The sequence below is a fragment of the Vombatus ursinus genome, unplaced genomic scaffold (assembly GCF_900497805.2).
Source record: "Vombatus ursinus unplaced genomic scaffold, bare-nosed wombat genome assembly UNPS02014798.1, whole genome shotgun sequence".
Lineage (NCBI taxonomy): Eukaryota > Metazoa > Chordata > Mammalia > Diprotodontia > Vombatidae > Vombatus > Vombatus ursinus.
The window spans coordinates 58,823,307-58,840,921 of NW_020954576.1; the positions used below are offsets into that span (position 1 = coordinate 58,823,307).

General features: G+C 42.3%; 1 protein-coding gene across 1 annotated transcript; it reads left to right on the plus strand.

Moving 5' to 3' along the window:
* The first annotated feature begins 10,928 nt into the window (after nt 1-10,928).
* Nucleotides 10,929-16,028, plus strand: LOC114049602 (actin, alpha skeletal muscle). The gene is made up of 7 exons (XM_027870861.1): nt 10,929-11,015; nt 12,348-12,488; nt 13,266-13,590; nt 14,425-14,586; nt 14,946-15,137; nt 15,337-15,518; nt 15,740-16,028. The coding sequence occupies exons 2-7, from the start codon at nt 12,360-12,362 to the stop codon at nt 15,881-15,883; spliced, it is 1,134 nt and encodes a 377-aa protein (XP_027726662.1). The 5' UTR covers nt 10,929-11,015; nt 12,348-12,359; the 3' UTR covers nt 15,884-16,028.
* Nucleotides 16,029-17,615: the final 1,587 nt, after the last annotated feature.

Sequence of the window (17,615 nt, forward strand, 5' to 3'; positions counted from 1 at the left end):
AGGACCTGAGTTCAAATCCGGCTTCAGACACTTAGTGTGACTCTGGGCAAGTCACTTAACCCTGATTGCCTTACCAAAAAGGAAAAAGGAAAAAAAAAAGTTTATGACTAAATCGTGTGTTGTTGCTTTTGTACTCTGTTTGGAAACTGACATAAAATCTTTATGCCTTTATGGAATTTTGGTCTTCCATTCCTGCAGTATTTGTTTCCTTTTTCACTCTAAAAAAATCTCTCTTGATCCCAGAAATACCATTTAATATTGTTTGGTTGTCATAGTTGTTCATCTTTGTTTTTAATATTAATTTTTCAAACACCAGATTGTGAGTCAGGAAAACTCAGGTTCATATCCTGACTCTGGGTTTCCTTATTTCTAAAATGAGGGGTTAGTCTAGACTTCTTCTCACTCTAAAATTCTCTTGTAGTACACCCTAAAGACAATCTGGGGCATCTGGCATATGCTTTTAAGGATAAAACATCCAGAGATGTAAAAATCTTACAGAATTTTTAATTCTTTTTTTTTTTATTCAAGGGGACAAAGGGAGACCTAGTTTATAGAAGATTGGTGGCAAAACTGAAATAATTTCAAACTTTTTCATCTAATAGTTCAAATTAAGAAACATTTAAATGGGTCTTCATTAAACTTGTGATGGATAATCAACTTAAATATAATTCTGTTTAGTAAAAGAGTAACCAAAACCAAAGCCCGTAAACTCAAAAACTGCATTTTTAGTATGGGGTCTACCCTAGATCTAATGCAACTTTATTCTTTACACTGAATATGAAATTGTTCACAAATTAGCCCAGAATGATGGTTAATCATTGATCTTGGTTTTCCTTCTCTGATACAATTTAATTTAATCTAGAAGATGAAGGTAGTAGTTAAAGAACTGCTTTATTCTGACTAATGTCATCAAACAGTCTTTGTCTAACAGATGGCTTAACAGCTAGAGATTGGATAGGGAGTTGTTACCATATCCATACTTTGTGGTTCTCTGGCGGGATGCCTGCTAAAACAACTTGATCCAACAGCTGAAAAGGTCATAAGTTAAATTAGTTGAGGAGAGATTGGTTCTTAGTTCTGTAAAATACAGCTGTCTTTCCTTCTCTTCACCTCTGTCGGTATATAGAAGCTTATATATTAAAAGATGGAATGTGTTTAGAAAAATAGGCTAATGTTGTGCTGGCTAACAAAGGAAAGAAATGCATTAGCCACCTAGAGAGTTATCCCTCCATTTAATTCTTCTAGTTCCATGTTTAGAACCTGTAAATGAGAATGTGGCATATATTAGAGCTCCTCAAATTAAGCATAGTTAAAGTGTGGGGGTTGAGAATAGAGGGATCGCAACAATTTGGAGAAAAGAGAATGCAGATTGTCAACTGTTCAGTGTTAATATGTACATTGAATTTCTGACTGTAAATTAGTTATTATGTTAGTACTTAATTCTGCCACTCAATACCACCCCCATCCCCATGACTCTGTAAGACTAAGTTGCAAAACAGTTGTCTGCATTGATAGAGGGAGTTTCATCACTTGAGATCCATACACTAATAAAATTAGAAACCCAGTCTAGTAGTCCAGTCCCCCCTTCCCCCCCCCCCAAAAAAAAATCTTGTTAGAGCAGGGATTCTTAACCTGGGGTCCATGAAATTTTTTTTTAATTTTAAATAACTATTTCAATTGATTTATTTTAGAATCTTTTATGTATTTTATTTATTTGAAAACATTATTCTGAGAAGGTGTCCATAGGCTTCACTAGACTGCCAGAGGGATCCACGATCCAAAAAAAAAAGTTAAAAACCTCTGTGTCAAAGGAATTCACAACAAACCACCCATAATTATGCCAGCAAAAACCCAATTAGTAGTATCTCTTGGTACTCAAAGAAAAGTTAGAGTCAGTCTTTATATTTAGTAATGCTTGTTGATTTCTTATATGGAAAACCATTTAAACTGTTCCTAAGCAATAGGATTATCAAGATATTCTCAAAAGAATGACAGAATTCAATTCAGCCTTGGTTAAACAACTCCCCTGTGCAAGGCAATGTGCCAGGTAATGGAGATACAAAGATGAAAAATAGCACAGTCCCTGCCCTCAAGGGGCCTACAGTTTAATAGGGGGACAAGACATTTACACAAATAAATATAATGCAAGGTCGAATGTGATAAGCCAGAAGAGCGGACCAGACAAAATGCTGTAAGAAAATTTGAGGGGAGAGATTACTTTCAGCAAAGCAATTGAGGTAGACCATGGAGGATATGGGACTTGAATTAGAACTGAAAGAAAGATTTCAAAAAACAGAATTGTAGAGAATGTGATTCCAGGCATGAAATAGAGCTCTTATGTATATATGAAGAAACTTGAAAGGGCAAGACTGGAAAACAACCAGTAGTATAGTTTGTAATGTAGAATAAGTTAAGTAAAGTAGTATGGGAAAAGGCTGCATTATGAGGCCAGGAGAAGGAATTTGGGTTTTCTCTCCTCTACCTGATGGTTCCATCCCTGCTAACTGTTGTCCTATATTTCTTTCGTCTTTTGTAGCTAAACTGAAAAAAGCTATCTACAATTGGTGCCTCCACTTTCTCTCATTCTTTTTAACTGGCTGCTGACCTTACTTCACTGAAACTGCTCTCTCCACGCTTACCAGTGATCTCTTAGGTGCTAAATCCAATGGCCTTTTCACAGTCCTCATTCTCCTTGACCTCCCTGAAGTTTTTGACACTGTTGATTATCCTCTTCTCCTTGATAATATCTTCTCTAGGTTTTGAGGACACCACTCCCTCCTGGTTCTTCTACTTGTCTGACCACTTCTCGGTGGTCAGATCCTTTGCTAGATCCTCGTCCAGATCATACCCTGTTACTGTAGGTGTTGCCCAGGCCTTCTTCTCTTCTTCCTTTTTACCACTTCACTTGGCGATCTCGTCAGCTCCCATGGATTTAATTACCATCTCTGTGCTGACAATTCTTACATCTGCCTATCTAGTCCAAACCCCTCTGCTGTAACTCAGTCTCATCTCCAACTATTTCTCAGAAATCTCAAACTAGATATCCAATAGACATCTTAAACTAAACATGTCCAAAACGACTTTTGATGTGGGATTAGAAATCTTTCCCCCTAAATCCTACTCACTTCCTTCCATGTTACCATAGAAGACCATACCATCTCAAGACTCCCCACTCCAATCCATTCTCCATTCAACCACTAAAGTGATTTTCCTAAACTGAAGGCCCAACTGTGTCTCCATCTGACTCAAACTCCATTGGCCCCCCATTGCCTTTAGGAACAAACCCCAAATCCTCTGGCATTAAAGGTTTTCATGACCTGATCACCTCCTACCTTTCCAGTCCTCTTAAATCTTGTTCCTCTCCACATAATTCTTTGATCCAGTGACACTGGCCTCTTGGCCGTTACATGAACAAGACACTCCATCTCTACTCTAGGCATTTTCTCTGTCACCCAGTGCCTGGAATGCTGTCCTTCCTTATCTTCATCTGACTTCCTGGCTTCCTTTAAGTCTCAACTACTATCCAGTTATTTTACAGAAAGCTTTTCTCAATCCCTCATTAATTCTAGTGCCTTCCCTCTTAATTATTTCCTATTTATTCTTTATGTAGCTTGTTTGTACATAGTCACATGTTGTTTCCCTTATTAGATTGTGAGCCCTTTGAGGGGAGGGACTGTCTTTTGTCTCTTTTTGTAAACCCAATAATTAACACAGCACCTGGCACATAGTAGGTACTTAATAAACGTTTATGGATTGGATGATCCTTTCCATCTAACTTGACCACTCTTCAGTCTCCTTTGCTGAATCCTCATCTGTATCCTGACCCCTGAGTGTGGTGTACCCCCAAGACCCTGCCCTGGACCACAAGATGGTGACACCATCTTGTATGGGTTCAGTCTTTATCTCTATATAAATGAATCTCAGTTATGTGTACCCAGTCTTAATCTTTCTTCTGATTTCTAATCCCACATCAAATGTCTTTTGAACTAGATGCCCCATCACCATCTCAAATTCAACATATCCAAAAGCAAATTCATCTTGCCTCTGTTTCCATCCCTCCCCCCATCACTGTTCTAAACTTTTCCTATTTTTGCTGAGGGCAGCACCATTTGAAATATTAGTATCATCCTTGAATCTTCACCCTCCCTTATGCCACACATCCAGTCACTTTCCGGGTCTACCTCCACATTTCTCACATTTGTACCTTTCTCTCTGCTCACATGGCTGTCACCCTAATTCAGGACCTAAATTCCTGAAGCATGGATCTGGCCATGTCACTTTCCTGCTCAATAGACTAGTCAAGGAGGGAGAAGGAAGAGAGAAGAGTGACAAAGATTTTGAATCTGACTGCATAGTTAAGGAAGCCAGGAGAAGCACAAATAATGGAGTAAGATGTTGAGTTCACTTTTGGGGTATGTGAAGTACAAAATAACTGTGAAACTTGAACTCTGAGAAGAAATCTGTCATACTTGATCTGGGACTTATCTGCAGAAAGGTAATGATCACTGAAGGTACTAGAGCAGGTGGGAATGTGGAGAAGAGAGGGCAGAGTCTTGGGGGACACCCACTTTTGGGGAGCAGTGGAGAGAAAATGAACTAGTGAAGGAGACTGAGGGGAGGACAAACAGAACCAGGAAGAACAGTATCCTGGAAGCTAAGGACCATAAATCAAGGTGGTGGACTGCACTGCAAGAAATGATGAAGGGTAATAGAGTTTAGTAATCAAGAAGTCATTGGCTGATAAATAAGAGGTCTGTGTTGATGGCTCGATTATCAATGATAATTTTTTAACTTACAAATATTCCCTTCTGGTCTTTTATGATTTTTATTGATATCTTTTTTTTTATATCATCTACATTTCCTTCTATATCTTTACCCCAGAGAACCATCCCATATAACAAAGAAAAAAATTCAGCAAAACCAATCAACACTTTGAAAAACATCTGTTGTATGCAATGTTCCACACTAATAGACTCTCACTTCTGCCAAGGAGCAAGAGGAGGCATCTTCTCATTTGTTTCCTTTGGGCTCAAACTCAGGCTATTATTTTGCATCATTAATCTGTTATTTTGTGGTAGGTCTTTTCAGTTATATTGGTAGGTTTTTGTTTTTGTTTTTTGCCATTGTGTACATTTTTCCCCTAGCTCTGTTTACTTCACTTGCATCAGTTCATAGAAGTCTTTCCATGCTTCTCTTTATTAATCATGTTCTTCCTTTCTTACAGCACAAAAATAATTCTATTACATTCATGTGCCACAATTTGCCCAGTCATTTCTCAATTGATGGGCATCTACTTTGTTTCCAATTCTTTACTACTTTAAAAAGTGATGCTGTGTCTTGGTATATTTAGACTTTTCATTGATCTCCTTGGAGTATGTGCCTAGCACTGGAATCTCTAAATCAAAGAGTATAGACATTATATTTGCATAATTACAATTTATTCCCCAGAATGGTAATACTAATTCAGAGTTCCATCAATAATGCATTAATTTGCCTGCCTAACACAGCCCTTCCAAAACTGACTTCCAATTTTTTTTTTATCACTTTTGTCAGTTTGCAGGCTGTGAGGTGAAAACTCAGAGTTCTTTTGATTTGTATTTCTCTTATTATTAGTGATTCAGAGCATCCTTTCATATGGTTGCTAATAGTTTGCAACTCTTTTGAGAACTATCCTTTGACCACTTTGTCCAATGATAAGTTTTTAAAAGTGATATTTTAAAAAATCAGGTTAGATTTAAATACTAGAATTTAGAATAATTATTATGTTTATTCACTTTCTAAAAATTGGATCAGAATGGTACTGTATGAATGTGGTTTTTTAAAGTTTATTATTTGCTTGGGTCAATAAGATTATATTTGTCAATAAGATTATATTTTATCCCTAGAAAATTATAGATATACCAATTCTCTATTCCACAGCTCCAAAATCAGAAATTTATCTTTCATTTCTATCTTCTTTAGTTTTTTTTTCTTATCTCCAACATTTAGCACAATGTTGGCACATGGTAAGTATTTAATAAGTGCTTGTTGATTGATTATATCTTAACCCAAGTTAAACATTGCTGGTAAAATATTTAAATTCAGTTATAAAACATTGAGTACCCATTCTTACATAATGGCTTTCTGTAAAATAACACCATAGAATATCTTTCTGCTAAAAAGGAATACTCAGGGGCAGCTGGATGGCACAGTGGAAAGAGCTCCAGCCTTGGAATCAGGAGGATCTGAGTTCAAATCTGGCCTCGGACACAGGATGCTCACTAGCTATGTGACCCTGGGCAAGTCACTTAACCCCTATTGCCTTGGTGGGGGGTAGGAAAGGAATACCCATATAGGAATAATCTCAGGTGTATGAATAACTTTTAGAAATCATGATAAACATTTAGTGTGATCCTGTTTAGTAAATGCCCAGTTACAGATAGATATTTCTATAAAAAAGTATGCTTTGCTAACTTCAAAGGTGGTCATTTTGGGACTCTGTGCCTTTGAGAGCTCTTTAATACTCTCACAGTCCAAGACTTCTTTCTCTGGCAATAAGTAGGGAAAATATGGTAGGGCAGTAATGTAAATTCAGCACAAAGAACAAGGATGAAGACTCGGAAGAGTGGTGGTTAAGAGGTCATGGAGATCTTGGATTGAGCAATTGGTGTATTAAAGATTAGGGCAGGGTTTTAGAAGTAAGGTAAAAACTTCTGTGAAACTCATTTCCTCAATAGAAAATGTTTGATTTTTACTGTCATACAGTTTGGTCATGCTGAACTAGTTTTTGTTTAAAATTTGGATATGTTTTCCCCTCCTGGGATCTGTAACATAGTATACAGTACTTAAAGAATTCATGTCTACCATGAATATCGGGCTATTTTTTAGAACTAAGCTAGCACAGCTAGTTTGCATCTTGAAATTAGTGAAAGAGTGCTTTACATGCCTCCAGTTTCTCCAATAATTTGAGCAAAGATAAAATCCACCCTACCATGGAGATCAAACACTACCCTATTGAAATCTGACACCCTTGTCTATGTTATGACTGAGCACTGTGAAAATATTGGTTTAGCCCCACCTGCCTATTCCTAGACATTTTAATCCCTGAGGATACGTAAAGAAAAAAGAGCTTTTCCTATATGTCACTTAAAAAGTCTTCCAGTTAAACACTAATTGTCTTAATTGAAGTGCTTGACATACACTTTTGAAAAGGGTATTAAAAAATCCCTCTAATTTTCAGGTGCCATATGCAGATTCCATCATCCCAAACCATTAGATAATTCTGATTTTATACCGCTGATGCTTTATTTTTTATAAAGCCATCCTAGTAATTTTAAAAGGCATTAATCTTTTTAATTTTTTGTTTGTCTTTGTAAGGAAGATAATCAGAAATAAAACACAATGGAAAAGAGAGGGAGAGGAAAATCATACTGTTCTATTTGATCAAATTTTAAGACTTGTACGGGATCAGATGGGCCAGCCTGAGTGAAGAGAGCTCCCAGACAGGAAAAGGGAAAACCCAAGTCACTTGGCTGTCATACACCTAAACTAATCTGGTTTGTATGAAACGTAAGAAAAAGATCCTGACTTAGTTTTTACCAATTCTCACTCTTCTTGTCAGGCATGGTAACACTGGTAAAACTATAACTCAACTCCAGTCTAACTTGTTATTCTTCAACAATTATTGAGGATGTACTGTATGCATAGCACTATTTGCCTCTGTTCTTAAGTTTATAAGCTCCTTGGATTACTCAACATACATGAAACAACTGGAGACTGTCAGCAAGTATTCATGCAATGCAAATGTGTCATATTTGTTGAGCTGAGCCATTAAAAAATATTCTATTACAAAATGGAACTGCTATGAGAGTACAGAGTGAGTGAGCTGTCATTTTGGAGTATCTCTTCTCTCTCCCCTCCCTCTAGCCCCAGCACAATGTCCAGGGTTTCCACAAATATGTTTAGTTGGTTATTGAACAAAAAGAATAAAGTTAGTAAAGGAAATATGAAAAATATGAACTGGGTCTTAAAGTTATATTTAGGGAGAGTGGAAAGGACAGGAGAGTCTCTGGAAAATAACAGATATATAAAAAAGCAAACTTAAAAAAAGTATATAGATAAACAAAAGGAGGAAAAGAGAAAGACATTCAGGCTGGGGTACGGGGGTATGAGGGAAGAAGACTGGAAAGTAGGATGGGATGGGAGGGTTGGGTAAGGAGCTTCTAGGTTGGAGTAGAAGGGCCTCTGTTGGGGAGCACCAAGACATGGGGTTGCCAAACAGAATCTGTCAAGCATACCCTACATGGTTGGCCTTTATTGATGGAGGGTTCTCAAATGTTATCCAGGGAGTACCAGCTCACCAAGGGACAGTCTACTGTGCCAGTCTACTGTACAAATGTACAAAATTGTACATTTGTGGATGAGCAACACCCCAAAATACCCATCAAGCCTGCCCTTTAAACTACTGGGAATCTAGTGGGTCTGTAATGGAACTATGTGTAGCCCCTACTAGGCTCAATTAAAAGCCAATTAAACCAGCTTCAATCCTGTAAGGCAGAAAAAAATCCCTGAATAGCATGTTCTCTCCCTCTCAGTATCCCTGGCATGTCTTATGTCTCTAGTAGCTGGTTTACATTAACTTTTGCATGTTTTATTCATAAGCAACCTTAATGTACTTTTGAAACTGACTGTAAATGGGCTTTGTCAGTTAGGAAGACCTTTCTACATAGCTAAAGTTGTGTTATTCTAAGTTGGACTTTTTAAAACTCCTTTTGTCTTCCCTTCCCCACTGAAATTTAAACAAAAAAGAAGTTAGCTGTTGTTTGGAAGCAGACTGCTTACTGTCCCCCAAGGACCCAAATTAGTCGTTCCCTTAAAAAGGTGTATTCCACTTTTCTGGCAGGTTACTTTTTCTGAATGTTTCCATCTCCCTTCCATAGAATCGAATAGGAAAGAGTTAAGAATGAAATGCAGCTTTCTTCATTCTCTTGACCCATTTAGCCGCTACTAAATAATTGGGAAGCTTAAGAAAGAGAAAAGCTCCTTGAAAAAGTGGAAGAAATAGCAGATTCTATGAAACCACAGAAACTTCAGAATACTATTCCTTTGGGCTCCCCATCTCTATTTTAAGCTGATTTCTTTTGCCCTTGACCATGTAGAGGAATAGATGCTGTTGAATAGAAGAGTGTGTGTAGCATTTGCTTTTCTATCCCTAAGAAAAGCCACACCTGTTCTAGTAGCTGATCTCCAACAAATGTGAAATGCTGCTATTTCAGTAATGAACCAGAAACTTAACTATTGTTGGAAAAATACATAATTCCAGAATGGTTGTCCACTGCCCAAAAAACCACTGACAATCGCCCCTGAAACTTGAGAATAAATAAAACACTCAAATCTGCTTCCTTCAATCAGGCTACTACTGTTGCTCTAATTATCAAAAGAAAAGTGAGGCGGTCACCACCAACTGTGCCTGTAAACTGGACTGACCTCAAACTGGACCTCTGCTTTGACATAGGTAAATTCAAATCCATTTAGAAAATTAAAAAAAAAATAGATTCTAACGTATCAGAGATATAAATAGAATCTATTGCTCCAGGCTCTAGGTTTATGGTAACTCTCCAATGCATCCTGGCAAGTGACCTGGCTGCGCAGGGATGGGAATCATCCTCTATATATAAAGCTGATGTTATATGGCCTTTTGGGGTGGCGGGGAAAAAAAAAACCCGAACAACAACAAAAAACCAAACTGCTGGAACGAAACTGTACGCCCTTTTAATTAGGGGAGCCAGAGGAACAGAGATTCTGCTTAGTAGCGTTTCCCTAACCATTTATCCTTGCCTTCCTCTTCCCTCCAGTAAACTCCCTGCTTCACACTTCCAGCCCACCTGTCCCGGAGTAGTGAGACTAACTTAATAGCCCAAGGCCATCTCCGAATAAACTCTCAGCTGCCCACCGTAGAGTCCCTAGGGTCGGGGCAGTGCCAGGACTTTGGGTTATAACCATTAAACTCTACGGGAAAACTAGAAGTGAAGGGAATTTCCCCACTCTGGTAGCCAGAGGGAGGAGGACAGCTCCTTGCTGGACTAGGTCCCTGCTCTGGGAGTGTATGAGCTTTGCCTGGCCCCTGGCCCTGGGAGCCCCCTTGTTTTCTCTCCGAGTCTCCTCAGATCTTCTGGTCAATTGTTCTCTCCGGGACAGCTGCACGTTACTGCCTGTTTCTCCCCTTGGGGTGGGGTGATGGAAAACCAATGGAGTGGCCTTGTTCCGTTGCTCTCAGGCGGGTGAACTCGCAGGAGGCATCCCGGGACAGCAGCTGTTGTTCCTCCCCTCCTCATAGCCCCAACACTTACACACCGCCTCCTCACTGCTCCCAAGAGATGTCAGTCAGTAAGGCTTGGTGGGGTGTGAAAAGAAACAAAAGTAGGGGTTGCACCTCGAAGGCGGGGGCCCACCCTTCACATTTCCTCTGATATCCCTAAACCCGACCAAACCCATCCTCTCAATTTCTGCTTTATGTTCATAGACATTTAGGGATCAGGGATGGGAAGCACCCCAGTACATACACGCGAGTGCGCACATACGTGCACACTCCTGTACTCACGTGCGCACCCCTCTTGTTTCCCCTCCCTCCTAATTGACCCTCTTTCCTGCCCCCAACTCCCCTGACCAGCTGGAGGGGCGTATTGGGGAGGAGTTGCAAGCCCGGGGAGACACTCCTTATACGGCCTGGCCCGTGTTACCTGGGCCAGGGCCAGGGTTCTCCTTCTTTGGGCAGAGCTCGGGGGTTGGGGGCCGAGGCCGAGGGACAGAAGGGGAGGGGGCTCTTAGTGCCCAACACCCAAATATGGCTACAGAAGGGTAGAGACATTCCTGCGGGTCTGGTCCGGGGGCGGGGAGCGGAGAGTCCGCGGGCTATATAAAAACCTGCCCGGGGGGCTGCAAACCCACCACACCGAACAACTCCAAGAGAAGCGCCTCCCGCGGCATACCCAGGGGCCCGAGTCGGAGCTAAGAGGCACCAGTAGCCACCCACACAGGTAGGAAAGGGGAGGAGGGAGAAAGGAGGGAAGAAAGGGGAGGAGAGCCAGGGTGTGAAGGAGGGAAAGTAGGAACACTTTCTAGTGGAGAGGCCAACGATCAGCCCAGCTCAGCACCGCCCTCCCGACTGTCTCCCACTGGTCAAGCGCACAGAACTGCTTCTTCCCAGCGCTGCTCACATCGTTACCTACACCGCTTCTCGGGCTTTCAACAACTTCCCGAGGGACCACTCCCCAACTTCGCCACTTTACCTCGGGCTTCCGCTTTCCCTTCCATCCCAGATTTAGTTGAAAAAGAATCTAGCCGTCTCAAGGACTAGGAAGTACCTCTTGAAGTCCCACCGACAGTTAGGAGGCAGAGGATAGCTCGCTCCTAAACTAAGCTCCAGGTCCAAACCGAGGAAGCTGAGCTAGAGAAAAAAGAAGGACGGTGTTTTCTTCAATGAGACATCAACCTTCACTCCCCACCCCTAGGGGAACAGTGAGAGGACACAGTGATTTCTACATCCAAGCCTTTCGGATTTAGAGACTGAGATTTTACAGGGAGCTCCACTCAGTTATAGCTGCTAGAACAATGACAGCTGGCGAAGAACGCGGGTGGGGAAATTCTTCAGGCAACATAGTTAAACAGAGAGCTTCCTGGAAAGATGATTTGGGGAGGGGGGGGAATTCAGCTCCCCTCTCCAACCCTCGTCTGTACTTAGGGTCAGATGAGTCAGATGGGAATGTCCCACCTGAGGGGATTGAGATGGTTTATCTCTAAGGTCTCGTCTTGTTGTGAATCTATGAACCAGTGATAGAATTCTCGTCTATTGTTAAAGGTCCCTAAACTATCTGAGCTTCCCTCTCTCCCTGTGTATAAAAAAGGGCATATGGCCATGTGTATTTTAATAACATCTTCAGACTGAAATAACTCAACTTCAATAATTCAGGGAGGCGGGGAGAGAAAGATTGGAACTGAACCTGGATCGTAGGTCTTAAAAGGGTCATGGGCACAAATCTCCTCTTTATTGGATCCTTCAGCCCAATCCCGGTGTGGTCAATTAATTACCCACCTCTGGGCTCCTAACGCTGGAAAGAAACAAAGTAATTCAGCTAAAAGTGTGCGGCTGAAGTGCACTTAACTGGAGGGCAAGACGCAGAATACTACTACTGAGCGAGTGCCTATGAGGAGCATAGTGGTCTTTTTGAATCGCACGTCTCCCTGACCTTCCCGGATGGCTGGCGGACCCATAGTACCAGCTCTGCTTCTATCCATGGGACCAGGGACCAGGGAAGCTGGTGGGAAGCGGGTGGCAACATAGCGCACTGACATAGGGCCTCCCTTTGCAGAAAACAGACACCATGTGCGACGAAGACGAGACCACCGCCCTCGTGTGCGACAATGGCTCTGGCCTGGTGAAAGCCGGCTTTGCCGGAGATGATGCCCCCAGGGCAGTGTTCCCCTCCATCGTGGGCCGCCCCCGTCATCAGGTGAGACCTAGTACACCAAACCCTTTCCCTTTTCCCCAATGCAGGTAGGTGGGGCGCACGGGGCAAGGGGCGCCAACCCTGAATGTTCCTCAAAGCGCTAGCATCCAGCCAGTGAGGATACAGATACTGAGGAAATAGCTCAGGAACTTAAATCAAGAGATGTGGATTCAAATGCTGACTCTGACACTGACTAGCTTGGTGATTTGGCCAAGCAACATCTCTGAGCTGTAGTTTCCTCATCTGGAAAATGAGAGGTGGGGCGCGGTGGATGGAGAGTGGCAACTTTGAAGTCGGGAAGAGCTGAGTTAAAATTCGGTCTTAGACACTTATTAGCTGTGTGACCCTGGGCAAGTCATTTAACTTTGCTTGCCTCAATTTCCTCATCTATAAAATGAACTGGAGAAGGAAATGGCAAATCACTCCAGTATTTTTGCAAGAAAACCCCAAATGGGGTCACGAAGAGTTGGACACTACTGAAACGAGTCAGCAACAACAACAAAAAGAAAAATGGGAGGGGGAGCAATTATACTCGTGCCAAATACCTCCTGGGGTGGTATTGAGGAAAGCTCTTTGTAAAACCTTAAAGTGCTCTGTAAATGTGAATTCTTTATACCTCCCTCAGCTCAACCTCAGGGTCTTTTATAGGACTGCTTGATAGAAATGGCTCAAAGTTAGTGGGAGTTTCCTTAACACGAGATAGCCGTCACTTCAAAGTTCCTTTTTTGGAGCCTAATGCTTTTCCCCCTTTTCTTCTCTTTTTTCGTTGCCGTACCTCAGGGCGTCATGGTGGGTATGGGTCAGAAAGATTCCTACGTAGGCGACGAGGCTCAGAGCAAAAGAGGTATCCTGACCCTAAAGTATCCCATCGAGCACGGTATCATCACTAACTGGGATGACATGGAAAAGATCTGGCATCACACCTTCTACAACGAGCTCCGAGTGGCCCCCGAGGAGCACCCCACTCTGCTCACTGAGGCCCCCCTCAACCCCAAGGCTAACCGCGAGAAGATGACCCAGATCATGTTTGAGACCTTCAACGTCCCCGCCATGTATGTGGCCATCCAGGCTGTGCTGTCCCTCTATGCCTCCGGCCGTACCACCGGTAAGAGGTCGATCCATCCCGGCCTGACATAGGCATGGACCGGGCCAGGAAGACACTTAGACAGACAGGGCCTACCGCCCTCTGCCTCTGGTCTCACTCTACTACACACACTAGCTATCCTCACTCCCTCCCACTTGCATTCCTCCCAGACAGGAACTTGCTTTTACAAAGAAACACATCCTGGCCCACATTCACAGCACCTCCAGACTCTCAGCACTGGAACTACTATCTATCAACCAGTTGCTACTCCCCTCTCCCTCTCCCTTTGCTTGTTTTTACAGTTCTCTCACTCCACCTCTCCACAACTCGCTCCCCACCTCCCAGGCTAGTCAGATCAGCAAGGGCGCTAGGTGCATGCACCTTTTAAAACCCTCAGACTATATGCTCCGCCTTTCAGTGTTTGCGCGCGCGCGCACGTGTGTGTGTGTGTGTGTGTGTGTGTGTGTGTGTGTGTGTGTGTGTGTGTGTGTTTAGCAAAATGGCACCTCAAGTGGCTTCATAGATCCAGAATACTACCGGGCAACTACCTTCACCCCTAAAGAAGTTATCAAATCCATACCAAATTTCAGAGCATTACTGGCCTACTTAGGAACACATCCTTCCCTATTACGTAGCAGCTTCCCCCACCTCCCACCTCCCCCCTCGCAGTGCCTGAGGCAAATCCTCTGAGCTCTGATATGAAGGAGAATGTTACTGCAGCTTTCCATTTCTCTGCGGCATTTGGGGTGTGTGCGTGCATGTGCGTGCGTGTGCGTGAGCGCGTAGTAATTTCATGCCTTTTTTTACTCAGGTCTGTCAAATCCTCTTCAATCTGTCTTCTTCCCCCTATGCTAGGTATTGTGCTGGACTCTGGCGATGGTGTCACACACAACGTACCCATTTATGAAGGTTATGCGCTGCCCCACGCCATCATGCGTTTGGATTTGGCCGGTCGGGACCTCACTGACTACCTAATGAAGATCCTCACTGAGCGTGGTTACTCCTTCGTGACTACTGGTAAGCAGCTGTAGATACCTGAAGCCAACGGGAGGGAGATCGGGACGGGGAATAAGTTATGGGAGTCAGCCAGGCCCTTGGAGGTACCCACAGGACTTGTTCTTAACTGCCACCACCTCCCGAGAGCCCCTCCACCCCTAAAAACAAGAAAGGACGAACATCTCAAAGGTTTCAACCTTGCCTAACCAGGAGCGAGTCCTCACCCCCACGCATATATGTAGCCTCCAGTGGTTCGGGGTTCTTAGGCAAATAGGATGTGTAGATGGGTTTGTGAGTGTTCTCAAGGGGGTGCATTTGTGCCTTTCCATATTCCACTTTCTCCAGCTAATCCATCAGTATTTTTTCCCTCCACTTGACAGCTGAGCGTGAGATCGTGAGAGATATCAAGGAGAAGTTGTGCTACGTGGCCCTGGACTTCGAGAATGAGATGGCCACTGCTGCTTCCTCCTCCTCCCTGGAAAAAAGCTACGAGCTGCCCGATGGTCAGGTCATCACTATTGGCAATGAGCGTTTCCGTTGCCCGGAGACGCTCTTCCAGCCTTCCTTTATTGGTAAGAAGCTGCTCTGGGGCTCTTTCACGGTCCACTTTGTCTATAATCTAATTCATGAGAAGTCCATTGAGCCAAATGGCTCACTTTGATTTGTTTATGTTTGTTTCTTCTTTTTAAAATTTTCTTTCTGCTTTCCTTCTCCTCCCTTTCCTACCCCCACTTCTCTTCCTTTTTCCCTTGTCTTTCCTTTGGTTCCAAGGTATGGAATCTGCTGGTATTCATGAGACCACCTACAACAGTATCATGAAGTGTGATATTGACATCAGGAAGGACCTGTATGCCAACAATGTCATGTCTGGTGGTACCACCATGTACCCTGGTATTGCTGACCGTATGCAGAAAGAAATCACAGCCCTGGCCCCCAGCACAATGAAGATCAAGGTAGGAACCTAAAGGGAGCAAGGGCTAGTGGAGACTTCATCATTCTTAGTTAATTTTTAAATCTCCAAATTCACTGAGCAATGATTCTCATCTAAGACAAGGAGAAACCCTTGGAGTTCAGGAATTCTCATCTACATAACTTCTTCCTCCCACCTTAGGATGCCCCCCCCATTCTTTTCTTATTTTGTCTGATCGTTGTGAATGGTACCTTTCTCTTCTAGATCATTGCCCCTCCTGAGAGGAAATACTCTGTCTGGATCGGTGGTTCCATCCTGGCCTCACTGTCCACCTTCCAACAGATGTGGATCACCAAACAAGAGTATGATGAAGCTGGACCCTCCATTGTCCACCGCAAATGCTTCTAAACATGTTTACAACATCTTTGTACTCACCATTCTCAGGATGACGGATGTTGTTAAGTTGTAGGTGGTTGAGCTCTTGCAACAACCAAATAACTATGGCATTAACATTTCTATTATTGTTGCTGCAAACCCCCAATTGACACAACATTTGTAAAGTGTACATAAATTAATTTATTTTACCTTGTTTTGTTATTTTTAAAACAAAACCCTGCAGAAATGGAAAACTTCAAGAAGCATTAAATTCAGTCATTCTGTCAAGTCCCATAAATCTTGTAATTTTATTTACTTGGGGGGGAGTGTTGGGGAGAAGGGAATAACATCCTTTCACTTTATTTGAACAGGACACCCCACCTCATTTGTTTACTGTAACAAATTTCACACTATTAAATAATCATGCCCAGTTATTAGGTCTATAAGGTTTTCAAAGCAGTTTCCTCAAAATAAACATGACATGTAGGTAATATTGGTATCATTATTCCCGTTCTACAAATTAGGAAACTGAGCTCAGCTCAGAGTGGTTAAATGATTTGCCCATAGACATATACACATAATTAAGGAATTATCATAATAAACCAGGATTGTAAACAAGGTCTCCTAATTCCACATTCCACATTCTTTCTCCCACACCACTGACCAGTTTAAAGAAGGAGGAAGGTTATAATTTTCCCATTGTACCCACTCTGCTCAGGTCACATCAAGCCCAGTTTTAAGAGTGACAAGCTGGAATTCTTCTAAGAAGGTTGTCCAAGATGGTGAGGGGACTAAAGACCACTTCTCCAAGAATCTGTTGAAGAAATTAGGGATGTTTATCTTAGAAAAGACTTAGAGACAAGATGACACAGTAGCTACCTTAGGTTTCTGAGGGCTGCAATATGGGGGGGGGGGGAGATTGGCCCTAGAGGGCAACCCTAGGAACTATAGGTAGGAGTTGCTTAGAGACAGATTTAGATTCAGTGTAACTGAATCCAGTTAGAATGTACATGCTCCTTAGAGGCAGAGACCGTTTTTGCTTTTTCCTTGTATCTTGAGTGTTTAGCACAGTGCTGGCATATAGAAAATACTTAGTAATTGCTTATTGGTTACTTGATTGGCTGAAAGTAAAGAAAAACTTCCAAACACAATTAAAGACACCTCAAAGTGGAATGGGCTATTGCATGAGAAAGTGGGATCCTTCTCACAAAAGGTCTTCTAGCAGAAGCTGAATGACCATTTCTCGGGTATGCTGTAAAGGAAATTCTTCTTGAGAAAGAAATTGGATAGTAGAAGCTTGGGATGGTGGCTTGAGTGCTGTAGCCAAGAAGATCTGCCCTCAATTCTCACCTCTAACACTTACTAGGTATGCAACCATAGGCAAGTTATTTAACTTCATTGAGCCTCAGTTAAAAAAGATCTGTAAAACGTGACTAATAATTCCTTTAGTATCTATCTAATGGGATTGATTTAAGGATTAAATAAAATTACAAACATAAAGTGCTCTGCAGCCCTTAAATTGATACATAAATGACAGCTACTTTTATTTTTATTTGATCTCTGAGATCCTTCAAATCCTGTGATTCTGTAGAGGCACTCCACTTTCATGTCCTTCATAGCGTACCTCTCTGCATTACATTCTTTACAAAGGCCCTTCTTGTATCTTAATAGATTGGAGGTTAGCCTTGCTTAACACTGAAATCAATTTCTGAAATAAATCTTGTCTATGAGCAACTGGTGAGTCAAGGAGTAAGCCTTATCTCCT

Excerpts from the sequence above, each read along its gene's own strand:
- LOC114049602 (XM_027870861.1), top strand. The coding sequence starts at position 12,360 with ATGTGCGACGAAGACGAGACCACCGCCCTCGTGTGCGACAATGGCTCT. Across the intron at positions 12,489-13,265 it reads TGGGCCGCCCCCGTCATCAG|GGCGTCATGGTGGGTATGGG; the intron begins GTGAGACCTAGT and ends GCCGTACCTCAG. Across the intron at positions 15,519-15,739 it reads CCAGCACAATGAAGATCAAG|ATCATTGCCCCTCCTGAGAG; the intron begins GTAGGAACCTAA and ends TTTCTCTTCTAG.